Source organism: Anser anser (genome assembly GCF_964211835.1).
Source record: "Anser anser genome assembly, chromosome: 14".
Taxonomy (NCBI): Eukaryota; Metazoa; Chordata; class Aves; order Anseriformes; family Anatidae; genus Anser; species Anser anser.
The window spans coordinates 7,365,133-7,390,881 of NC_139735.1; the positions used below are offsets into that span (position 1 = coordinate 7,365,133).

Consider the following 25,749-nt stretch of genomic DNA (forward strand, 5'->3'; position numbering starts at 1 on the left):
CTGCTTCTCTGAAATACTCGAGTCCCAAGTTGGTGGCACTCACGGTAAGGGGCTTGCCTAGACTGCAGTGACTGAGGTTAAATGGGAGCGTTGTGGCTGCAAGGGTGTGGGAAGGAGGCTGTAGGGACAGCAGAAGAGGGTGGCAGGGACAGCAGGGTCCTGTCTGAGCAGGGGCTACCGAGCTCGCCTCAAACACTGCTTGTGATGAGGAGTGAAGCTGCCTTGTAGGATCTGGGAAAGCCTGGGCCTAATGGGAGAAGCAGGCAGCTCAGACGTGGTCCGTGTAGGGCCCTGTTGTATGTCCGCTGTTTCCTCTTAACCCCTGAGCAACGTGGCACCCTCCTGGGCACCCAGGCCCCGTCGCTGCATTTTGTGCTCAGCGTCGTGGCTGTTGCACAAGCAGAGCGGTGGTCACGATGAGCTGTTGAGATGAGGGGAGAAGAGGGCAGTTGGTTGCTTCATCGTCTTCCTCTTCCAATGCAGCAAGAGGTGGAGAACTTCAAGAAGGTGAACATGATCAGCAGGGAGCAGTTCGATACCCTGACCCCAGAGCCCCCCGTGGATCCAAACCAGGAGGTCCCTCCTGGCCCCCCCAGGTTCCAGCAAGGTAAGAGACAGCGGGGACGGGAACGGGTAGGGCTCAATTTGTCCCCTTCTTCCTTAGGGGTTCAACGGCAGCTGGGGGGAGGAAGGAAGTAGGGCCACGGGGTATTTCTGGGAGAGAGGGAACCATCCTTCCCAGGGCAGTGGTGTTCTCCCAGCTGAACGTTTTGGAGACCCAGAAGCAGGAGTGTCCCCACTGAGTGAGGAAACTTGGTCACGCTTCCATGTAACACCATGCGTGTGACTTTCGTCTTGGACCCTCCCATCACACTTCCCTCTCTGGCCTGCCCTTCTCCTAGAAGATACTTTGCAGGGACCCTGGAAGCTCTGGTTTTGGGCTGTCTGGCCAGGCTGGTCACAGACTGGGTGTCAAGCTGCTTGTCTCAGGAGGGGTTGGGGTGTGTCCATGAGTTCTTGCCCCCCAGAATGCCTGTTCCTTGGCTGCAGTGGTGCTGTTTGTGCTCAGAGCTCAGTTTGACACGGTGGGGGGCGTTTATCTCTGCAGTACCTACAGACGCGTTGGCTAACAAGCTGTTTGGAGTCCCCGAACCTTCCACCATCGCCCGGTCTTTGCCTACAACCGTACCAGAATCACCCAACTATCGCAACGCCAGGACCCCCCGGACCCCTCGCACGCCGCAGCTGAAGGACCCGACCCAGACCCCCCGGTTCTACCCGGTGGTGAAGGAGGGCAGGACAATAGATGCCAAGGTGGGACCAGGGCTGGGAGGCTGGGGCTCCCAGGTGGGGCCTGGAGAGGCAGGGGACGCATCCCTGATGCCCCGTGTCTTGCAGACCCCACGGAAGAGGAAGACGAGGCACAGTTCAAACCCCCCGATGGAGTGCCACGTGGGCTGGGTGATGGACTCGCGGGAGCACAGGCCCCGAACCGCCTCGATCAGGTACCGGAGATGGGAGCCACGGGGTCGTGGAGGAACCTGAAACACCAAAGGGAGCAAGGGGGGGGAAGGAAGGGAAAGGGCAGCGTTTGGTCTTGCAGGGGAGATCTCCTGTTAGGCTGCAGAACGGGGTTGGACGTGTTTTGTTCTTCCTGGAGGGAGCTGAGGGGAGTCAGAGGCTTTGCAATAAGAAACTTGTTTGGGAACACTGGTTCCCTTCCTAGTAGGAGACCACTTACCTCAGACCCCAAACCCAGAGCAGAGGCAGTCCCAGGGAGTTGGTGGGAACAACAAATGAGTGCTGCGGGGTGGAGTATGATCCCGCCGTGCTGCTAGCTGGGTACAAGGAAAGGGCTTAACAGGGGTCTTCTGTGCACAGCTCCAGCCCCTCAGAGGGGACCCCAGCTGTTGGAAGCTACGGCTGCACCCCGCAGTCCCTGCCCAAGTTCCAACACCCTTCCCACGAGCTGCTCAAGGAGAACGGCTTCACGCAACATGTCTACCACAAGTACCGTCGGCGCTGCCTTAACGGTAGGTGTGGGATGCCGGCACCACTGGGTTTGGGGCTGGGTGCCTGTGACTTGCTGTGCTGGGGTGCAGGGTTTGGCAGCAGAGCTTGCACACAGAGGTAAATAGGGTCCTGTAGGACAGCCCTGCTGGCAGCTGATGTTTCCCATGTTTTTTCATTCTATTCTGTGATTCCCCATTGCCTGGAAAGTGAGCTGTGGCCTGGGGTGTCCAACAATGGGCTGGGTGTAGTCCCAGAGCCCTCCTGTGTGCGAGCCCCCGTGCACTGATCTGTTTTCTAATGAGTCCCTCTCCCCTAAACAGAGCGGAAACGACTGGGCATTGGTCAGTCCCAGGAGATGAACACGCTCTTCCGGTTCTGGTCCTTCTTCCTACGAGATCACTTCAACAAGAAAATGTACGAGGAGTTCAAGCAACTGGCTGTGGAGGATGGAAAGGAGGGATACAGGTAGGAGAGGAGGGACAGAGTGGCCTTTCTTGGGAGGGGAGTGAGGGAAAAGAGGTGTGGTTGGTTTGTTTTTATGGTACACAGCAGGACCCAGGTGTTACGTGCACCAGTGTCTGAGCACCGCGTGTTCTCCCGTTCCCAGGTACGGTCTGGAGTGCCTTTTCAGATACTACAGCTATGGGCTGGAGAAGAAATTCCGGCCAGACATATTTAAGGACTTTCAAGAAGAGACCATCAAGGATTACGAAGCTGGTAAGTGCCTCCTTTGGCTTCTCCTGTGCTTAGCAGCGATGTAGCCCGGATGTGTGGCTGCCCCGTGCCTCCTTTCATGGCTTTATGGCAGCCGTGTAGTGCTGTGTGACAGTGACGGGCTGTCCCTCAGCATTGCTGGTGGTGAGAGACGCTCCTGTGCGGAGCAGAGCTCTGAGATGGAACGGTGGGTGCGCGGTGGCCTGAAGGCTGTTGGGGGTGTGGAGGTAGGTGATGGAAGGCCATGGCTTTCCCACGGCTCACCACGATCACCTACCCAGTCACAGAGCCTGGGGACACCCCCATCGAGAGGGCTGCCCAGTGCCTGCGTAGGATGCTTTGCTCCAGGTTCTCCGCACTGACTCGGTTGTGCCAGCCGGTGGGACAGGAGGGCTCGTGGGGCGAGCATAAGCCTTGAGGAGGGAGTTCTGACTCGCGGTTTGATTTTCTCCCCCCCTTCAGGTCAGCTCTACGGGCTGGAAAAGTTCTGGGCCTTCCTAAAATATTCCAAAGCCAAAAACCTGGACATCAACAGCAAACTGCAAGAATACCTCAGCAAGTTCAAGCGCCTCGAGGACTTCCGAGTGGACGTGAGTAGAAGCAATGCCCGCACCACGCTGACGGCCCCCACAAACACCCCGCAGGCTCTGCAAGGACAGAGGGTTTCAGAGCCCGGTTCCCAGCAGTGCTGGCCGGGGGGTGGGTGACACCTAGTGTCGTGCCCCATCACTGCAGCGGGGCCAGGAACCAGCAGCCTCAGCGTTTCCAAGCCTTGTGTGCGTCGCTGAGACAGCGATGTTCAGCCCTGATCAGCCCCTGGGATTTTTTTTCAAGCAGCCCTGCGCGGTTCCCTTTCCCCAGGGCCTTTCCCTGTGCTGTGTCTGGGCAGTGAGTGAGGCTGGGCATGGCAGGGTTGTGCTGACGTTTCTGCCAGCCCATCAGGTGCTGAGGCTCATACAGCATCCTTGGAGCACAAGGACATGGGCAGGCGAGGGTGAAGGTTAGGAGATGTGACTCACACGGGGGCAGAAAACTATCGGGAGGGGGAAGGAGGGTGCCTGTTGGTTTGGATGGAGCAGCGGAGCAGCACGTGCTGCCCGTGCTGCCACACGCTGGGTCTCTTCCTGCTGCTCCTTGGGTCTTTCGGATGCTGCCAGAGCCATCAGTCAGGCTTCCAGTCACTGCTGCCTCGGTGTCTCTAGAGCAAAGCGGTTGCTGCGAGGTTTGAATATTGCACATCCACTTCAGGGCAGCTCTCTGGGGAAAGGGATGAGTGCATCCTCCCTGATGAGCTGGAGGGAGAGGAAGAAAAAGAGCCTTAATGGCTCGAGTGGAGCCAGCCTCGTGCAGACTTTGGCTCCCAGACTCCTGGATCGTGCCCCTTTGTGGAGGAGGGAGGTGCCTAAGAGCAAGTTGTCACCCTTGCGCTCTCTTGGAAGGCTGTCTGTCAGCAAATCTGTCAGTCGTGGATGTGGAGAGGAGGGCAGCTGTCCCAGTACTGCGTGCCTGGGGCGGGTACGTGTGTTCCCTGTGGGCCACAGAGGCTGCAGACAGGCTTGCAGCAAGGCTGCCTTCTAATCCGGGGGGAGGAAATGCGTTTTGAGGCGGCTGTGCTGATACTGGGGTGCTTCCATTCCAGCCACCCATGGGAGAGGAAGGTGGACACAAGAGATACCCGACGACATCGGCGGGAGACGGCAGGAAGCGCTACCCATCCCAGTCTTCCAGCAAAACGGTCAGCCAGTGCCCAGCCAGCCAAGCCCACGCCTCGCCCAGCCAGCCTGCACAAGAGGATGCCAAAAACCTGAGCCAGCAAGTCCCTGCCCCTGCAGCCGCAGAATTGCAGACAGTGGGGAAGTAGAGGGGCTGCAGCTTCTGCTTCCCTCCGGGAGACGGGGTGGGTTGGTGGGGGGCTGGCTCGGAGAAGGGGAGACCCGAGGGGTGGGACAGGAAGGGAGCTGGAATGTGGGTGCCCAGGAATAGGCTGCTGGGGAGAAACTTCAACGCACACGATTTTTTCTCTTGTGGCTGGAAAGCAAAGACGATCCGCATCTAAAACACCGTTTTGCTATTACAAACCTGACCAGAGCCAGACCTACCCCCACCAGCCCCACCCTCTGCTTTTCTTTACCGCCCCCTTCCCTCTTGTGCACACACTCATGTCTTAGTGTCTCTTTAAAAAAAAAAAAAAACGTTCTGGCTGGGTTGGAAAGGGGAGATTTTTTTATTATTATATATATATATCAAGTTTTAAATTATTGCTAGAAGTTCGTCCAGATTTACCAAAACAAGTCTGCTCTCTGCGGCCCCGACGACTCCCCCCTGTGTCCCCCCGCCTCGGACCGCTGGCAGCCCGATCAGGAAGCTCGGAGGAGCGAGGTTCCCCGCCGGGGACCGAAGCCGCAGCGTGTCGCGGTGCTGCGGAGCCTCTGATCCCCGTGCCCCGGCTGGCGGCTCCCATTCCGCGCACGGCGCTGCCTCGCCGACCGCCCCAGAAGGAATGCAGCCCTCGTCGTCCTCCCGGTCCCTCCTCCTCCTCCCCAGCGTCTTCGCCTCCATCCTTCCTGGGGGTCTGGCTCTCCCTCCGCCCGCCTCTCCCTTCCATCACGGACGTTTTGAATCAACCAAAGGACCTTTGCCAAGGATGGGTTTGTTCTGACTCCTTCCTGCGAGGACGGCTGGGGGGGGCTGGCAGGTGCCTGGTGGACTCGAGCCTGCGTGGACAGTGCACCCGCCTCCCCAGGGCTGCTCGTCGCACGCAAAGACAGGACTTTGCCGAAGGAGGCTTTCTCTTCCTTTTCCCTTGGAAAAATGAAACAACCAAGAAAAAAAAAACACAAAACCCCCTAAAACAAAAAAAAACTTTGAAAAGACACATCTCCCTTTGCTTTCTTCCTTGGAAATATTAATTGAAGAAAAAAACAAAAAAAAACCCACAAAAAATTACAAAAAAGAAAAAAGAAAACAACAAAAAAAAAAACAAAACAAAAAAAAAAGTTGCCTTACGGTGGAGCTGGAACAGGGAGGCTCGCTGGCTTCCCGCGCCCCGGGGTGCGCTGGGCGCTCTGCCCGCCCCCCCAGAGACTCCTCACGGCCCCGCTGCCGGGCTGAGCTTCCCCGCGGCCTCTCCTCCGCCCCGCACTCGCTCGGACCTCGCTCGGATGCACCCTGCTGTGGAGAACCCTCACCGGCCCTGCCCCTGCAGGGGAAGGTGCCGAGGGCTGTCAAATCCAAGACTTGTGCTCGGGACGTAGCTGAAGCCGCTCCGTTGTGTATATACCGTTGTAGCATCCTCCCCGCGATGGTGACCGTGTTCGGGGCCTCGCTCAGCCTCCTGCGGGCAGCCTCGGGGGGCGAGCAAGGACGTCCAGCGGGCACCCGAGGGACTCCTTGCCGCGTCTGTAGCCCGATGAACGGTGCGGCCCCCGTGGCTGGGGCGCTGCTGGTGGCACTTGCTCCGGGTCCCAGCGGGGACCTCCTGCTTGGGGTTCGTGGCGCATCTCGTCTCAGTGGGAGGCTGCGCTGAGCCCTCCGAGGGCTGTGACAACGCCCTGCTGCTGCCCCTTGCTCGGCTGAGGCGAGGGGGTGCCCGCAGAGCTGCCGCGCCGTGTCCTGGGCTCCTCCGTGCGGCACCAGGTGGGCTTCGGCCGGCAAATCCCTCCTGAGCTGCGCTCCCCCGAAAGCGCGTGGCTGGGGGCAAGTGCCAGGGTGAAATCTGCACCCAGGGTCCAGAAGCAGCGCTGGGAGGCCGTGTCCCTGCTGAGAGGGTGGAAGCTCCTCTTCAGCGAGCTGTGCTGGCCTCGCTGCTGCTGCTGCTGTGCTGTCTCCTGGGTTGGGATGCGTGCTGTGCAGCGTTGGCTCGGTCGTGGCTCCGACGTGCTGTCCTCACATACCGGGGCTGTGCTCCTGCGCGTGGTGGCTACAGGAAGATGCAGCTCATCGCGTTACCCTCGGCAAAATCCAAAGCTGGTAACGAACAGCATCTTCCTGAAGTATCCGCTCGATACGGTGCTGCATCTGGGAGCTGGAGGAAGGAGTCACCTCTCCAGGGCTGCCTCCGTACGGCTGCGGGGCTGGTGGACAAGAGCAGCTGGGAGCTGGGAGCAGAACTCGGGGTGTTGAGCGTGGGCACGTTGGCCAGGGCGGCCAGCGGGGAGCCGGAGTTCAGGGGTGGCTGTGGATGCTTGCTGGGCCCCGTTACCACCTTCCCGAGCTGCCTCTGCACCAAACGTGCTGCTCCGGCAGGGGGGAAGGGAGGAGCGGGGCTGGGCCGCGTGGAGCAGCTTCGTGACCTGCTGCTAGTAACTGAAAGCACAGCTTGGGTTTGAGCGAGGCTGGGTAGCTGCTACTTCGCCATTTCCTCCTAGCGTGATCCTGTTCTGGTCCGTCTGCCACTACCACGCCACCCTGCAGCTCGGTACCGCTCGGAGGCCCCGGTCAGGGCACGAAGGTGCCCAAGCCATCGGCGTGCTCCGTATCCGCAGCAGCGCTCCGGGGGCTCGGAGCGGTACCCAGGCCGGGCTGGCAAGTAACGTCTGTACAGCGCTGCGGCCTTGACTGTTACCTCCAAATTTCTCTCCTCTTGTGAGCCAGAGTCAGATCTCTAATGTTACGGACGTGGCAGGGCTCGACCCTGATTTGGGAAGGAGGCGCCTCGCCGGCTGAACCCGGGGGTTGGCCGAGGACGTTGGAGATGTTTTGCTGGTCGTTTGCAAGTGGAAGCGGGTTCGAATGTGCCACAGGTGGTCCTTGCTGCTGTGTTCCCTGTATTCTTCTCGTTGGTGCATGTTCTCTTTGGAAGCCAGTTGTCTGCTTTTGAGCAGCAAACAAAATAGGAAACCAGGAGAGGCGAGCTCCTGCTGCGGAGGTGGTCCTTGTGGAGCAGACTGGGGAATTGCCGGGGTGGTAGAAAAGGCTATGAAATGTCCCAGAGAATTTCCCAAACCCCGAATTGATTTTAAATTATTCTTCCTTTAATTTCTAAGGCTAAGATTGTGTAGTCTTGGCACAGAAGACCTTTCTCCCCCCTTGTAGTCAGTGGTTTGTTGCATCGGTGTGGCTGAGGGCCCTGGGAAGCGCCTGTCGGTGCTGCCGGCCGGGTTTGTGTGCCAGCGGGCTCGGTTAGCGGCCATGTGCTGCCGTGCGCCTTGTTCTGTCCTCTGTGGGACAGCAGCGTCTCCGGGGAGCGAAGGGGAGATGGAAAGAAGGGAAAGAAGCAGCCCCAGGCAGCTGTAGCTGGCTCCCGGGGCAGCGGGGCCTGCAGGCCGCCACCGAGCAGGACCGCGGTGCCCACCAGGCCCAGCCCCACGCAGGGCTGGCTCCGTGAGCCCCTCTGTGCCCTGAGGCACACGGACACCTCGTGGGGCTGGGGCTGCTGTGGTGTGGTCAGGGCCGGGCTGTGGGGCTGCAGAGGTGTTGTGCCTCCCTCACAAAACGTGCCGGTGCCGTACGTCGGGCAGCGCACGCGGCTTGCCGCACTGCGCCCCCGGGGAAGGCGGGCAGCTGTCCGGAGAGGGGTTTGGCTTTTGAGGAAGCTTTGCCCTCCTGCTGAGGAAGGAGTTCGGCCTTGCTTTTAGCTTGGATGCTTCGCCACAATCATATTTCATGATGATGATTATTATTTTTTTTTAATTTTAATGGCCTGGGTGATCAGGCACGCTTATCGCCGTGACTGCAAAACGCCACTCGCTGACCTGCTGCGCAGCTCGTGGTGGCAGCACCAGGCTGGTGCCCAGCCACCGGCAGGACCAGAGGGAGCCTTGGCTGCCGGCAGAAAGTTTGGGGCAGCAGGGGGAGTGTGTCCTGTCTCCCCCCGGCTGCTGTGTGAGCCCTCGCCTCGCCAAGGTCCTGTACACCCACCCCCCTTTGGGGCACAGGCACCTGGGACAGGTCCAGACCTCTGGCGCGGGTCAGCGGTGGAGGTGGATGGTGTGTTTCAGAGGAGGCTTTGTTGCTTAGCCACGCTCATTTGAAAAAGGAAAAAAAAAAATTAATGCTGCTGCTCCATTTGCTTGTCTGCCCCTCTCCCTGCTGTGTCCCTCGGACCCCTCCCCGTCGGCAGCCTTTCACTGCAGCCCCTGGGCTCCCTCGGGTTTTGGCAACTGCTCGTTTTGCTTCGGCCTGGCCGCCTGTACTGTACGGGATGAGGCATTAACCTCGGTGTCCTGCCACGCGTCTGCGCGCTCAGCGTCGTGGCGCGGAGAAGGGGGCCTTTTAGCTGTTAATGCCTTTCCAGGTATTTTATCAAAAGGAAAAAAAAAAAAAAAGGAAAAAAAAAAAGGAAAACTGTAAATGTAGCAAGCTGTGTTTGCAATGCTTCTTTTCTCCTGTCTCTCCTCTGAGACTGGTTATGTCACTTTGTCACTGTTTTGAAATGGATGCTAGGCTCTTCTTAAGAGAGGGTTGCTACACTTGATGTTAAATGCCTCACTGACTTATTTTTTTTTTCCTCTAAATGAAAATTTTCATCTCAGTGGCGTGGAGTGGGTGGATGGATGGAGGGCAGTGTTTCAATGAGTAGTTTACAGTTTCACTTTCTGCAGACACTTGAACATAGGACCGATGTATCTGTGACAAGCACATCCCCTCGGTGGGAAGCTCCAGAAGAGCGTGGACCGGCCTGGGTGCCAGCCACCCCCTTGCAGTGCTCGGGCTAACCCCAGAGTCCCCCTGCTGTCCCTCTGGCTCCGTCTCCTGTCCCCATCTCCACCTCGTCAGCCCCGCACGTGGGCTGGCTGGGGACGGCGACACCCATGCTGGGATGGGGTTTGGCAGCCCTTGGCCCCCCCGAGCTTCGTGTGCCTGCAGGGACGGCAGCCAGCCCCGCTCCCCCCTTCCTCTCCCAGCCTGGCCCGTTCCCGTTGGGGTTGGAAATCCTCAGATCGGTGACTCGGAAGCAAGCGCTGGTGCCGGTGTGCTCCGAGCTGCTCGGGTGGTGTGGGTTAGAGCTCGGCCTTCGGTAGCTCTCCTGGAGCAACAGGGGTGATGGTTCGATGTGCTGGCCCTTCTCAAACTGTGTGTGTCCCAACCTCAGCCTTCTGTTCCCAAAACTAGAAAGTGTGTGCAACCTTCTTCAGCTGCATTTATCGTAGAGACAAACTTAAAATGACTCATCACAGACCATTTATCACCTGGGAGGAAAATCTTGTTAATATGGCCCGCTGTACATGATCCATCTTCTGTCGATAGTACATAATCTTTGACCCATGTGCTAGGATCATCATCACATATAAAAGGAAAAGAGACAAATGTAAAATACTTGAATGAGAGCTTGTATTATAACATTAATATTATTCAGAGTATCTGCTTTCTAGGCTGATGTGATTCATTATTCTAGTAATGCTTTAGTCCTTTGTAATTTGTGGTAATTATGCTTTTTCCTTTTTAATACAAAAAAAAATGTATAAAAATAAAAACTTCAAAAGACAGTGCAGTCTGGGTTGTCTGTTCAGCTAACTGATGTGCCCTCCCCAGAGGGCTGTGGGTTGTACGGACGGGCTGGGTTGATGCAGGTACGGTTGAAAGAACTGGAGGAGGGTGGAGGAAGAGAGTTGGCTTCCAGGGGCTGACAGCAGGTAAGTGCAGAGCAGGTCAGCTCTACAAAAAAATTTGCAGCATGTCTTGATTTTTATTGTATAAGTACTTGCGGATCTGCATAAAGGTGTGAGTGCTGTTTGTGTCGGTTTGTGGAGCGGCCATGAGGACGAGACAGCCCCAACCTCAGATGTACTTAAAATTACATAATGAAAAACTGCTGAGGGCAAATCAGGCCTGTGTTGTGTGTGTAAGGGAACGTTTCTAAAGCCATGGCTTCGCTGACTTTTTGTGGGGTTGCAGGACAAATCATCCCACACCCAAGGCTGCCTGAGGTTGGGTAAAGCTAAGTGTCAGAGGAACAGTGGTTCTAATTCCTATAGTATGTAGTCGTAGCGATCTTGCTGGTATGTCTATAGAATGCTGCTGAAAGAGGCCAAAATGTGATCTAATGAGGATTCAGTAATCCCCAAAACTGTGTGGCTTATGTGCAGGCGGCTAGAACCAAGAAACAATACAAGTTTAAAAATAGCTTTCTAGAGCAGTTTTTTCACACCTTCAGTAGAAAATAACAGGCGGTGACTGTGGTCATCTCAAGTGGCATGTTTCAGTTCAGTTTTGGGAACTGTTACTCGTGACCAGTGACTTGTTTCCCAATTAAGGTACTATTTGGCATAAATTGTCTCTAGCTCTCCTTGTCACTGGGCTCTGCGAGAATGCAGGCTGCAGGGTTGGAGGTCACTCTGCCCTCTTGGGTGTCTCCGGGATGCTTTCTGAGAGAGGGGTGAGGCTGAGGAGGACCCTGTGCCTCTCGTAGGCTTTGGTTTGTCTGAACACCGTGTCTGTTCCATGCAGATAATCCAGTACTCCCAGGACTCCGTAACACTGGTTGAACCTAGAAACCAAACAGAGAATAAACATCACTGGAAGTTACTGAGGTTACCTTGCCCTTCCGATCTTTCAGAGCCCTGATAAGCCATCCATGCGATTGCTGCTGCTGTACCAGTTTCCCTCGCAGCCCTAATGAAACCTGGGTGAAACCTACGGAGCTTCCCTCCTGCTACTTCGTTATCCAAGTACGGTGACACTGAACAACAGCCGTCCCTGCCCACAGCAGCTCGGAGCTGTGGGAGCAGTGGGGCAGCCACCTCGCCATGCCTGCGTTTTCAGCCCAGGCTGCCCAGAGTCGTGGAGCTGACGTGCTTCCAGCACTGCAGATGCTGGCACAGCCGCTCTGCCCAGACAGCAGCTGAGCTCTGCGGCGATCCGTGTCCTGACATGAGCCGAGCTGCAGAGGAGATGACTGGTAACAAGAACTGGCTCCATGTTTTGGGTGTTGCCCTGCACTTAGGTTGCAATAGAACGATCCCATTTTCTATTTCTGCAGGAGAAGCAAATTGTGTTCGGAGAAGTACAGCAGATGGGGACAATTCTTCCATGATTTTGGTATGTATCCCTGAACAACCTACTGAAACTATACTCTCCCGTGTCAAAGGGGGCTGGGAGTCTTTGCCAGGAAGGGTTAATTGAGATTGTTTGTACAAGGTGTTATCTGATCACTGTTGCTAATCCCAGTGTGTAGGAAAGAGACAGACAGGGAGGCTCCTGCAGCAGATTTGGTTTTGCTATGTGATTTGTCCTTGCTGCCTTGAATCTAGATCATATGCGGTATCTTCTGAGCTTCCAGGAAAAGCCTTGCAGAGAACTGTCTCTGCACTTTTGCTGGGGGAAGTCTAGCACTGTGTGCTTTCCTCCCGTGTCGTTTTGGGAAACTTGAAACACCCAGCCTCAGCTGTGCGTTTGTGCTTCGGAGGTCTCCAGGTCAGCTGAGGGAGAAGCATAGATGTCAGGGAGGTGGCTGGCAGTTGGGTGGGAAGTCAGCAGGAATCCTCGGAGACCAAAGCTCTGTTTAACTGCTCTGAGAACTGATTTTGGTCTGCCATCAGGTGAACTGCATAGGCTTCTCTGCTTATACACGAAATCATGCTCCAAAAGGAGCTTTGCCTGTGGGCAGTGACAGGGCGCAGGAAGGAGGGGGAAGGGGAGCTGGGACGTACTTGAGGTGGTGGAAGTCGTGGAACTCCGGCGACGGCAGGAGGGGCAGGTGGTAGCCGCAGTGCGAAATGCTGGTTGTTACAAGAGCAAGGGAGAACCACGCTGCGACTGAAACAATGTGAGACCCCATGAGCATCGGGCCAGTCATGACAGGCAACGTGTTGGAGAGCTAGAAATGAGAAGCAAACTGCCTCGTTAATGGGTCCACAACAAGCAGGTTCTTGTCTAGGAGCCAGATTGTTTCGCTGGAGTGCATTAGTTTTGTGCAAACAGCATAAAGGGCATATCCCTCTGCAAACACCTTGCTAAAAGTACATAATCAGCAGCAAAGAAATAATTCTGCTCTGAGCCAACTGAGTTTTACTCACTCCGAAACATAGTCACAGTACAAGCTCCCCAAACCAGTAGTAAAACTTGGACATGAGAGCAAACCAGGGGGTGCGAGGGCAGCATGGTTCTAGTAACTCACCCTGGAGTCAGAGGTGAGAATTCCAGCTGCTTGTTGGAAAAAAGCTGAAGCTGCTCCAGGGAAACCTAGCTGTAAAGGGGCACTGGCCTATGTTTGCAGTCAAAGCAGCAGTGATCCCAGCTGCATCACTTCATTGTGTCCTACCAGCGGTACAAATAGCAGCCGTGGCCCAGACGAGGCTTACCGCACCGGCTGGGCTCAGCTTGACTCCTGGATTTAAAAGGCCATTCTGCTACCCAAAGGCTGCCAGTTAGGGAGACTCGCAGAGCTGGCGCTGCAGCCCAGTCCTGTTATTAACAGGAGGTGGTATTTAGAGGTGCAATCTTCTGAAGTCGGGATGCATTTTTATGAGAAGTCTTGGCTGGAGCAAGGCTGGGAGACACTCAAGGAGGGTTGCAAGTACTGATCCCAGCCACCAGCATGAAAATAATGACAGAACTGAGTCCATGCAGTAACCTAGCCTGTGTAACTGTTATATCTCTTTGCTGAAAGCACAATCTGTGCTCCCAGCTCTCTCTCTGCTCTTAAAGCTAGTAGAGTCCAGTATAAACAGGCACTGCAGCGTTTCTACAGCTAGGCTTCTTGGAATTGCAGTTTAGCTTCCTCTTCTAAGAAAGAAGATTCTAAGGAAGCACTTGCTTTTCTTCTCTTACCGCTCCTTTTCATCCCATGGAACTCACACTCCACGCAGGAAGTGGAAGGCGACCACGGGAAGATCCACTTACTATGTGCTCTAATGGGTGAGCGTAAATGGAGACCACGCCAATGGGGGCTGTCCATTCGTGGTGCTTCTTGTGAATGTGCTTGTACAGGAGGGGCAGATGAACAAGCCTAAGTAGAGAAAACAGAAACGTAGGTTTTGAGCCCCATAAGACAGGAACAGAGAGTAACGTTACAACTTTTCCTGGGGCATGTCTCATATCTCCTCTTGAAAACAGATTTTAGAACAGCTGGGAATGAGAGTGTAGGACTCCTGGCTTCTCTCTTTCTTCACCATTAAGTCCTCGTTCAATGGATTCAATGTCTGTTGGTTGATGCTGAACTTAAGTTCAAGTACATCCCGTAAATCCAAGTCTCTGAAAGATTGATTCACTCAAACCTTCCCTTTAGGGGAAGACTCACTATATTTTTGCTGTTTTGACTTTTCCTACTGGCAACTATTAGAGAGAGAATAGTAAGTGGCCCTCCTGTTTTTTTTTTTTTGTGCCTTTGTCCAAATGCTTTTTTTAACAGCTTTTGTATAAAGCTATCTGTTTAGTTTATTCCTGAATCTCTAACCTGCTCCACATTTGTAGTTTTTACCCATTTCTGCTTACTGTAGTTACTAGCAGCATTGCAGCAGCCAAGCCTCATGTAGTAAGGATGTTCCCTAATACAGGAACTTATAAGTAAGTTCCAGGACCTAAGTCTTCCCATAGAAATACAAGGTTGTTGGAAGAGGGTGGACTAGGACTATGGCTGTTTCAAGAGATGGGTATAACCTTAAAGGCAGAGGGGCAAACCACTGAGTCCTGTTCCAGTGCTCAGCTCACCTGTGTGAATAATAGAAGAGAATTTCCTCAGTTATGGTAAAGATGCTCAGCTCGACAAGAAACCACTGGAAGGTGGGTAATTCCTTGCTGAAGGTGTTGCCCCACCATTTCATGACATAGAACATGGGCACAAGCATGGGGAAGGAGACAAAGAACTGATTAAACAGTGCTGTGTAGATGGCTTGTCGCAATTTTTTTATGTCCACCTGCAAAAAAGAAGTCAGGATTTGAGGCGAATACGGAAGCACTGTGTTGCTTTGATTAGGGACAATAAAGAGCTTTTAGAATTGTAGGATGCTTTTGTATTAGTTTAGGGGTCAACTTTTTAACAAGCAGTCTATCAAGATCTGATCAGTAGCCTAATTACAAGAACGTTTTTTCTCTCTGCAGTGGATATACAAGACTCAGCTTGATTCTCCTTGAATCCTATCTGGTTGGAAGAGAAAAGCATAACTGGTTCTTCTCCCCTCTCCTAACCTAAGAGACTCCAGGAAGTGTTCAGCCAGCAGAAGAGGCACAGTGACAATTACTTACAGGATCATTCTTGCCCAGCTGAATGCGATACCGAGTAATGAAAGTTGGCTTTCCTGTTACATCAGCCACCATAAGGATTCCATTGAAGCACCAGAAAGCAAGGCTAGGAACCAACGCAGCCCCTGTGACACGAGGAAAGGTCAGAGGTGTGTGAGTACATTGAGAGCTATGGCTAATCAGAAAAACGATACAGTGGATTAGTATCCAGAGGACCTTGCTTGGACCTGTGTATACCAGGTGTATAATCCCTGCCCAGAGATGCTTTAAAACAGAACAAGGATAGGTTCTGACACCCAACTAAGATCTAGGCAATGGTGAGGAGGTTAAACGGCACAAGTGCCCCATAGGCTAAAACTTGTAACGACACGCTAAGAAAAGGTTTTTCTATGAGGTTGGGGAACCTCTGTCACGAGTTATCTTTAAATACACATTGGATAAGATCAAGTTGATTCCTGGGACCTTGCAACATCCCTACCGAGCCTGTTCACCAACTGTTAATCACAGACAGAGAAGGGTTGTACACTACAGCAAGCGTAAAGTTTACTAATTTTACTTTAATTTTCAGTAATTAGTTCTACTGAGTCATTCACTTCTCACAGGAGCAGAGAGTATGGTTACACAGGGAAGCCGTTCTGTGCTTTCAGCAGCAGCAAAGGATCAGATTTTTAATCCCTATAGTAGGTCTATATGAGGAGCCACTCCAACGGCAGCACTGTTGCACTGTCACTTACAGCTGGTTTTGAAGCCTACACGTGCTTTTCAGTTGCAGAAGTAGTTTGGGATGCAGCATCCCCATCCCATTTTAAATACAATACATGCCCTTGTACAGCAAAGGGTTGTTAATCTGAATAACTCACCAAAGAGGAAGAGTGACCATTCCCTTCCCTCAAACAGGTTGTAAAGCGTTAGCCATGCTGTTTGCCAGAAATTGCCTGAAGTCTCCCAGATCTTCTGTACGCACCTGTGGGAATAAGTGTTGTTAGTGACTTATCTTTCCACAATCTGTTTATCCCCTCTCCACAGAAATACTTCTCCTCAAGTCCTTTGTTCTAACAATCTCACCAAGAAGCAGAGTTCATGAAGGCAGTGAATATGAGCAGGCCTGTACCAAGGACCATGGCAGAGGTCTTCACAGCATCCCAGAGCTTCTCTTCCTGCGAGCAAGCAACAAGAGTAAGTATGTGCTGCGGGGCCCTCGGCTAGGCTTTTTTGTATTTGAAATGCATGAGTTAAAGGCAGTCCTATGATGGTCTGGTTTGCTTTATAGATTCTAAAGAACATAGTAACAAAGATGTTCTGGGATAGTGTGCGTAACTGTGGGGGAGAGTTCACCCATGTCCACCTGACATCTTCACAGAGCCCTGAAGTGTCACTGACGTGCAATTTCTCTGGTGTAATCAAAGGGAGAGGAAGGACCACTGATCTTTCCCTCCCCATTTTTATTGGGTACATTTCTGAGTACCTCGAGGACTGTAATATAAGGGGCTTCTGGATAACTCAGAACAGTAGGAATGGAAGACCTGGGGGTAAGGAATCGTGCTCCATCTCAGCACCTCCCTCACTCTGCCAGTTTATTCTCCCTCCCAGTATTCAATATGCTATCCCCCTGCAGTAATGAAGAACTATTATGCTCAGGTGATCTGATTAATAGCTCCAGTTAATTCAGAACCACTTCTCAACTTCTCTCTTAGCTTTGAAGAGTGCTTCTGAAGATGGGCTCATGCATCCAGAAGCTTCGCTTTTTTTCCCCAGCTCTAACAGAGGTCTAACACAGAATATAAGTAATATGTAAAATGCCTTGCACAGCTCACTTGCTGTGCCGTTAGCCCACCGTAGATACATCTCAATTCTAGTACTGGGAGTACAACTTGCCTAGAAGGTACCGTGTGTCATCTGTACAGAATAACTGCCCAATAACAAGGAGTTAAAATACGCAACTTTTAAAAAGTATAAAGTTGATGCCTTTTGTCAGTCAAGGAAGTGTTACCTACTAAACAAATATTCCTGTGTACAGCATAAGGGCACTTGTGGTGTTAACATGACTCCTGGGCTGGTAAGGATTTTAACCACACAAAGCAACTGCGTAAGAGTCAGACCAGCATGACTTTTTGATTCTAGGAATAAGAATATTCAAAAAGCAGTATTCAACATATTTGAACACTTAAATATTTGAAAATGATTATCAATTATATGACAAGTATATAATTAACTATCTGTCTTAACGTAGCCCATATTGGTTGTGCAGTTCAGAAATCTTAGTTCGAGTTTTCTTGGGTGAATACATGTATTTATTTTTTTAATCATCCTGCAGATAAATAAATGAAATTCTAAAATAATGTAGTGTAATAACCAGCTAGCGTTTTGTTCATAACTCTGTCCTTCCTGTTTTTTTTTAACTGTGTTGTTTAGCTGCAAAAGCAGACTGGAGTAAAAATAGCATGATTCATAGTTGCTGTCCTGTTTGTCTCCTGTCAGGGAGGACAAACAAGAGAGACAGCTCGCTAATGCATGTTGAATGCAGGTGTGTGTGTAGGGTAATGCAATATAGAGGAACCCTCTCGACATAGCTTTCAGTGTTAAGAGGTTTTTTAAGATTCTGTAACAGCTACAGAATATTAATCATTGCCCAGAACTTGTCAGCAGTATTTATCTGTCCCAGGACAGAACTTTGCTCATTAGCACTGAAACTTTCCTCATTAAAACAAACATTTGTTCCTATCGTTTCAGTTTTTATCACGTTAGCAGCTGGGGAGAAAGTAATTTACAGGACTCTTGCCCTACAGCTCCATGTCTGTGAGCCTTGTAGGCTTGTATTCGAAGCAATACAATCAGTTGCCAGCGTTATGGCTGGGTGTACTCAACTGAAAATGTAAAGCTGGTGAAAGAGCCATCTATTCCAGCTTCAGATAGTACGTGCTGAATTCTGGGCTGGAGATTTGCTCTCAAGTTTCAGTCGTCCAGTTGTATCCACGTTACACCTAATGTATACTGATACAAGATAAGAATTTCTTAATAGTTAAACCCTGGAATACCATCTAGGTATTCTTCAGAAAGAAAGGTATTAGAAGCTATAAAAGGCTCTGAGCCTTTTAACAGAATTGTATCCTTTAAATCCTTTTTCATAGGATGACAAAAGACCATACCAAAGAAAAATTTTGAAGTCAGAATTTGTAGTTAGACCAAATAATATTTCAGATTCTTTAGCATCCTCCAGCCAGATGATCTCAAATAATTTCAGATATTAATGACTTCTAATACACATCAGAGACTATGTATGCCTTGCTTTGAGATAGGACTGAGAGTAGCCACAGATCAGCACTTTTTAAGCTATTTTAAAAGCCATTTGGACAGAAACTGTCTTTTGTTTTGAGACTGTGCTTTTATTGCACGTGAGGAAGTAATTACGTGAATGAACCCCGCACAGTATAATTACATGAGCTGTAGAAGCAGAGAAGTTTACATTAAAAAAAAATCTTGTTCATCAGGTCCAAGTGCTAACACCCTGTTTCTCTTCATGCCAGCGGCTCCGGCACAGCAGTTTCCAAATTCTGCTCCACTGATCGCCTGAGATGTTGCCCTTAAAGGGCTTGTACAAGGTGACAAATTCCTTAAGTGCAGAGCAGAGTTGCTGCCTGCAAGGTAAAAGAGAAGCAGGCACACCAGCTGTGAAAGACACTGTTAGCTGGCCCACTCGGAGGGCTGGGCCTGGTTAGGTGGCAGAGCAGCTGGCATGAAGAGGGTTGTGGTCTCCTGCCATACAAGCAGAGGTAACAGGCCCTTCACCACTTAGTGCTATAGCCACAGCGCACTGGAAGGGAAAAAATGGTGTGAAAACATTGCCGTAGTGATGAGCAATGAATTCCTAGTTGTGTTAAAGCGATTGGAGCGTTGATACGTCTGTCACCTCTCTTATGAGGTTATTCAACACATCCAGCTTTCCAAAGCGCCTGCGTAACGCTTCCTTTAAAAGGTGAACTTTGAGTCTTTACCTGTTTCTGCTGTGCAGCCATGGTGGAGTATCCAGAGTCTCTCTTCATCTGAAATAAGAAGTGATGCAAGTGAACTTTGTACAGCCGGAGGGTGGAAGAACACAATGCTGACCATAGCAAATCAGCTTCAGTTGCAAAACTGTACCATAGTTACCCTCTATGCCCTGCCCCTCCTTCGTTTTTGTCCATGGAACAAAGCTGAGCTCTTAAAGCCTTACAGCCCCCGCACCCCCTTATTTCCTGATGTGTATTAGTATTTTCCTAAAACACTGAGAAGGTTGCAAAGGTAGTAAAGAAAAATGGAAGAACAACCAAAACCAAAGCTTTTGATAGTGGCACAGCTTCCTCCCTCCATCTATCCCAGAAATACATTGCACTCAGTGGGAACTCCAGCAAATGCTGCTTGAGACACCCACTCTTGCCTAACAAAGGCACGCTGTTACACTAACAACGATGAAAAGAAAACAAGACTACACTGATGTGAGCTTGTGCCCTGAAGTATTAATACCGTAGAGCACCATGCAGTCTTCACTCACGTGGATGAGTTACAGCCTGAGAACAGGGTAAGTGAGAAAATCACCTCTGCTTCAAGTCCAGCTATGGTTGATACTGACAGAAATAGCTCAGTTTCAGGGTTTAAGACCCAGTGGACAGACAGCTACTTCATAACAGATCTCCTTCTGTTTGGCTCTGACTTGAATGTTTATTACCAATTATATATATATATATATATATATAAATTTAAAAAAAAAAGGAGGGGTGAAACAAACCCGAGGTTAAAGAAGCTGCTGGGGTAAAATTGCTGTCCATGGCCATGCCACAGGATGATCATTGTGTAGCTGTTCTTATATTGCTGCACTCTTCCCATAAGCTGTAATTAGCAAAATCAAACACAACGCTCCCTAAGATTTTCTTGGTTTCACACAGATTTTATGAGCAAAGACATCAAGTCTAATGGTATAAGTGACAGCTTACTGAGGACTGCAGAATTTAATCTATTTTGCTTTTCATAGTTGGAAGAATATTCAAACACAGGCACGCGGTGTTACCTAAGGTAACAAAGGAAAGTGCAGAGAAGGTACAAAGGCACCTGTCTAAGGTACAATGAAAACCAGAAAATGATTCATTAGACAGATGATATTCTATTACCTTTATGATGGTAGCAGGCCTCCTGGGAGTACTCCTCTTGCAGCTTGTCAGAAAGGGGGAATGCACTGCCAAAAAGAAACCATCATAGGAGCGGAGAGACAAAGCGATAGCTTTCTGGGTACACTCTTCCAATTGCAACTCTGTTTATTTACAAGCATTTCCAGCTTTGTTTCCCTACACCATGTTAGTGTGCAGGTCAACGGGCAGGAGACAAAAAAATTGGACACTTTCTTCCTGCTTGGGTTCCTGCTTACTCATGGACAGAAAAAGGTGAGGCCAGACAACCAAACTGTTTACTATTGATGTTAAACAGTTCTGGGAAGCCAAAAGAAATCAGACAAAAAGTGATTTGACACTGGAAACCACAAGCCCTAACTCCCAGCCCTCTGTGTCAACACTAGGCTTGTAAATACTCCAATGGGAAATGCTAAATTTTGGTAGCAACCTTAAAAAAACAAACAAACAACTTCACGTTGTCTCCCTTTGCCAAAAAAACCAACCAAACAAACAATGGGTGAGAGGTGCTATTGCTTAAAATCAGAATGTGTTAGGGAAGTGCCAGTGACCTAGTACATCTCATCTGTCCCCAGATCGAGAGCTCCTCTATTAGACTTTGTGAGCTACTAGAGCCAGCCTGTGAGATCTTTTGTATGTTTTTTCCCCCACTATATCTAGTTTGCCAATCACAATTTTATTGATAAAATATCGGTGGGACTCTAACATATCTGATGAAGAATACCTATGAGTTACAATAACACGTAACCTGCTAGTCTGAATAGAACAGGGTAAATAATTTGCCCCAGGGCAAACTGAGCTGATCTTCATTTGCAAAGACCTCCTGATCATGATGAAGCAGTTTGTTAAGCAATGTGCAGTATGTGCCCATCTGGTCACACAGGTCCTCTCGGTGCAGGTGTGCCTGGTGTCTCTGTGAAAACACTGCTAATACTTGCAATAAGTCAAACAAATAATCCATTACTTTTTGGGCACCTTGCTCTATTCCAGCTCCTGCTTTAACACTTTCCTTATTCTTTAAGGATGCTCTACCTCACTACTTAAAACCACAACATCATTTCAGTTGGAAATAACTTCTGGACCCCTTGGCCCAACCCCTTGCTCAGTACGGGGCCAACTTCAAAGTTAGATCAGGTTGTTTGGAGCCTTGAGCTGTTGAGCTTTGAGTATGTGCATGGAGGGAGATGCTACAGCTTCTCCAGGAAATGTGTTCCAGTGTTTGACTACCTCTACTGTATTTTTTTTTCCTAATATCTCATCAGAATTTCCCCTGTTATAACTTGCATCCCTTGTCCTTTTGTTGTGCACCTCCCTGACTTCCCTACAGCACCCAGGAGGGAGCTGAAAACAGCACCATCGACTTATTCTGCTACAACAGTACAGAAAATAATATTGGTCGTAGTTATCTGTGGTAAAAGAGATTATTCTACTCCTAGGTAATCTTGTAATAGACATTAGATCTTAGAGAGGCAGATATCTTAGTTACTATTTGCAGCTCCATACAGCAGTGCTGATTCAATCCCTGCTGAATCTTTGCATGCAAAGGGCTAAAGAGCAGAGCACAGGTGAGAGCGTGACTCTGCTTTGAGTTCCTGGGAAGAGAAAGAGGCAGTGCTTGACTGAGTCTCACATTGTGTGAGTTTGGGAAGGAGTTAAAATTGTAATTGCATTTCTAGTCCTCCTCCTTTTTAAAATAATCAGATTACAATAGCAGTCTTTGTTGGGCAAAGCCTTCTAGTTTGAAACGTATCTGCTTAACCTTCCTCTCCCCTAAATCTGAGTCAGCTACCTTTATTGTCACATTTACAGAATAAAATTTTACATTACTTACATGAAGACAAATTTTGATGGATCATGTCCTTCCCCAGCATCTCATTGCCTACCCCTTTTTTTTTCACTGGATAATATCTTTTCTGATTCAGAATGCACCAAGTACATAAACAAAAGCATTCATGTCACCACGGCTGTTTTGGCAAACAAAAAAAAATCCTTCCAAGTACTTGGCACTGATCTCTTGTTGGCATGTCACACAGCCCCGAAGCAAACAGTGAGGACCTCAGCTGTCTGCAGCTATTTGCTAGCATTAGATAGAACTGGTGCTGTGTAAAATAAAGGCTCTGTTTAGGTTATTTCAATCTAGTTAACAGAAAATCTGATCCAAACTAAATTCTAAATCCTGCAGTAAAAGTAATTGTTTTTCTGATCATGCTTTGATGTTAAAAGGGAAACAGGCACTAGGCAGTAAAGAATTCCAGTACAAACTATTTTTTTTTATTTCCATGTATTTCATCATTTCTCCAGCAACTCTATGAGATCTGCTTTCACTGTATTTTCCATTTCAACTATCAGAAAAAGCTAGTTTGTCCAAGTCATGTTTTAAAATTCATAAAATAATCTGGAAAAAAACAAACAAACAAACAAAAAACGGTTACACAGCTTTAATAAAAGAACTGCCATACTTTTTACATTTGTTTTAAAGTTTACATTATTTATGTCCCATCTTTGCTGTCCCCTTACATTTCCTGATGCCCAGATAGTCCCAAACTGAGACTGCACAAGTGCCTGCTTCTCCTTGTACTGTACCCAGTATTGCATTGTATTGCATCCTTCTTCTGACACCAGTTAAGTCCTGCTGCTGTCAGGTACAGCTGGATAACTGGGTGTCCGCAGTGATGGACTGGTTGCCAACCCCGTTGTTTGGTATTTTTTTCCTTCCTGCTTGAAACTTCTACTTTAAAACTTCACTGGAATCAACCTTTATAGTACATAGACGGTGGAAATGCTGCCCGAGAGAAATACGGGTACAACTGTCTGCGAAAGTACAGAACCTATAGAAAGGAAAAACGTAAGGATAACCTACCTGGTCACCCCTGAAGTTGCATATCAGCCACGCTGTATGGAGAGAGACAAGACTAGATGTGTCTGGTGGGGCTCCTACTGTGCCAAGCAGTGCACAGATCTGAAGGCAACTACAGTTCCTATTTTAAATGTACATATGACATTGCCTTTTAATTATTTCTTAAGAGTTTCAACCATGTATTTTCCAGCCGTTATGCCCCTGAGCTCTGGCTGCCCACTCTTTGCTTACCTCCTGCTAAGTGTAGCCTAGGAGAGGTCCTTTGTGTTTATCCAGAGCCCAGAGTTCAACTCCTCACCTTTCACTACTGCTGCGGAAACTTTATGAGGGTTTAGGCAAAGGAGTCGGGGGTGTGTTTCCAGGCAGGAGTTGGCTGTCCCCTCCCAGACAAGTCATGTGAAGCCAGGGCCATGTCACTGGCAGTACTGGCAGCGTTCCCTGTGCATGTGCACATGCTGTCACTCGGTGAAGCATTCAGAATACATCTCTGCAGGTAAGAGTTTTTCACCAAGAGATAATGACTGTGTCTGAGAATAAAAAAGAAAGCTACACCTTAAATAGTTTTTGCAATGCCCTAACTCATGTTTTAAGCACAAAATAGAAAACGCCAGTGCAAGTGAATGAGTCAAAGGTGTATTTGTTGAAAGCATAAGGGTTACTGCGGAATGTGGCCAAAAACAGCAGTCCAAGATTTCGTTGTGTTGTCCTAACTACAGATTTCACCATCAGTTGCTGCATAGTGTCTTCAGTCAGTTGCAGGTACTGGTTCTGTCTGTAAGGATGAGACGCAAACAGGTTAGAATGTGCTTGGGCTCAGTTGTGTTTAAATATGCTTACAGACCATAAAGTCTGTAATTACAGTATTGCAAGATGTAATTTACAGTAGTATTTGTCTTTATTATGCAGATGCGGCCCTAATCTACTACTTACCTAATATACAGCGTCCTATTATGAACGAAGCTCTGAGAATCATGGAATCATTAAGGTTGGAAAAGACCTCCAAGATCATCTAGTCCAACTGAAGAAGTGAGGGTGTTACTTGACATAAGTTACCAGATTTATTTTTCCACTCAAGGAAAGACAAGGACCATTTCCTCTCCCTCACGGTTAGCTTTGCATGGCCATACATGCATGAAGCAATATATGCTGTTGTAAGCAACATCTCAGGCTAGCAGTAGTTAATGCTGCAGAGAGATCTGCAAGCACAAATAGTGGTGGTGCCTTGTTGTCTGCCTGATTTCTCGCACCTACCACTATATCTATATTTTTATCAATTAACTTTTTCTTGAAGGAATATTCCTGAACTCCCCTCCCAACCAGTGCTGTTTGTCATCAGTACAGTAAACATTTGCTGTTGTTTCATTTCAGACTTGGAACCTTTGCTGTTTCCATCAATGCTTTCTCTTGACTAATGGGATCTATTCCCTAGTGGGGAAAGAGTTTTTTTAGTTCTCAGCTGTTGCTACTAATTGTTATTTACTGTAGACAGCAGACTCAACAGGGAGCAATGCAATTCCTCCAAACTATTTGCACATGTACAGAGGAGGAAGTGGGAACTGGCATCTCAAGAGCATGAATGCTGTCCTGTCCTTTATTTGGACTTGATCTTGCACTGGGAGGGCTGTTCATCCAGTATCCTAAAGAATGTGATAAGCCAGTGAATTTCACAGACCTCAGTGTTCTTTTTTAACCTCTGTTCAATTCAGACACGGGTTCTATCTGAAAGATTTATGCCCAGTAGGAGCAGACAGATTAGAGTATTAGTCATAAGGATGTAAACTTCATTTACCTGCTGCTGCAAGTCTGGGTCTAGTGCAGGTCAGCAGCAATCTAAAAGCTGCTTCTGTTTGTTGGTTAGTCTGTGTCCTGAACTGGTACCGTCACTAGAAACCCTCCAGTTAATGCAATCCCTGCCAAGGCTCAGCTCTGAGGAACGCACAAAGTCTGATTTTCTCTTAGTAGAAATGCTTTTTTGATCAGACACTTCATAAAATTACTTCTCTTTGTTAAAGGTGATAACTTTCTGCCAATTTAGCATGTTGCATGAATTACACAACCTGAGTGAAGTTCTGAGCTGAGAAGGCAAAATGGTAACTATCACCTACAAAGATAAACGTTGAATCAAAATAGAGCTCAGAAGATGCTGACAGCATCAAGGTCACTTGACAGAGAGCAGTGTCCAGAAAAAAACCTCTCCATTTACATCTGCATTTCTGCTGAGGTATGAACGCTAAACCTGAGAGACTGAACTATGCCTGAAGTGTAAGAGATACCAAGATTTATTTTTTTTTCCAGATACTTTTATTTATCTAAATGGTAATCAGGCTGCTGAGTCAATGAAAGCTTCCAGCTGACCCCGAACGCTGGGCAGATAGCAATTCTGAAGCACTATGAGAAATGTAATCCATTTTTAACAGATGCAACCCTGTTTGAGGAGGCTGGCAGCCTAAAAGCGAGGAAATATTATCTAAGCGTTATAATTCGTAGACAGGCTTCCAAATCAATCACGTATCTGCCATCAGCCAGCAAAGCAGTGGTGCTGGCAGCTGCGTGACACTAGAAGCCGTGTTGGGCTGTTTTAGTGAAGTTTTGGTGTTAATGTGACTTAAATAACGTTTCTGGAACAGAAGCCAGCTCAGAGCTGGCAGACGGGGCCACCACAGCGACCGCTGAGGCGAGGCGGCGCTGACAGGGTCGGGCCGTGCCCAGGGTGACAAAGGCCCGCACCCTGCTGCCTTCCCCCGCCCGCAGCCTTTGGACTCGCCCAAGCTCCGCGCTCTGGGAGCGCCGGGCGAGCCCATCTCCCTCGTGCGCAGGGGGGGCGCCTCAGCGCAAGGGCAGCGGCCCTGCGCATGCGCACAGATCCGCGCAGCGCTCCTCCCTCTCCCC

General features: G+C 49.5%; 2 protein-coding genes and 1 long non-coding RNA gene across 7 annotated transcripts in view; 2 read left to right on the forward strand and 1 right to left on the reverse strand.

Moving 5' to 3' along the window:
• LARP1 (La ribonucleoprotein 1, translational regulator) overlaps positions 1–10,154 on the forward strand; it is a 45,415-nt gene extending 35,261 nt beyond the window's left edge. For all 5 annotated transcript variants that reach the window (XM_083798622.1, XM_083798623.1, XM_083798625.1 and 2 more), the window contains 8 exons: positions 484–607; positions 1,109–1,314; positions 1,399–1,505; positions 1,882–2,033; positions 2,334–2,478; positions 2,621–2,730; positions 3,190–3,317; positions 4,367–10,154. In XM_083798622.1, the coding sequence (XP_083654748.1) occupies positions 484–607; positions 1,109–1,314; positions 1,399–1,505; positions 1,882–2,033; positions 2,334–2,478; positions 2,621–2,730; positions 3,190–3,317; positions 4,367–4,588 (1,194 nt within the window). In that variant the 3' untranslated portion in view covers positions 4,589–10,154. The remainder of the gene's footprint in view (positions 1–483; positions 608–1,108; positions 1,315–1,398; positions 1,506–1,881; positions 2,034–2,333; positions 2,479–2,620; positions 2,731–3,189; positions 3,318–4,366) is intronic.
• Positions 8,341–25,739, reverse strand: FAXDC2 (fatty acid hydroxylase domain containing 2). The gene is given in 12 exon segments (XM_083798627.1): positions 8,341–11,155; positions 12,318–12,484; positions 13,510–13,615; positions 14,317–14,522; positions 14,851–14,972; positions 15,708–15,811; positions 15,913–16,004; positions 18,840–18,887; positions 19,989–20,053; positions 23,159–23,210; positions 23,212–23,632; positions 23,791–25,739. Coding segments are annotated over 11 exon segments (1,242 nt in total). The 5' UTR covers positions 23,335–23,632; positions 23,791–25,739; the 3' UTR covers positions 8,341–10,998.
• Positions 14,836–18,826, forward strand: LOC310881371. Its single transcript, XR_014572318.1, has 3 exons — positions 14,836–14,996; positions 15,874–16,023; positions 16,542–18,826. It is a non-coding gene; the product is annotated as an uncharacterized lncRNA (long non-coding RNA).
• Positions 25,740–25,749: the final 10 nt, after the last annotated feature.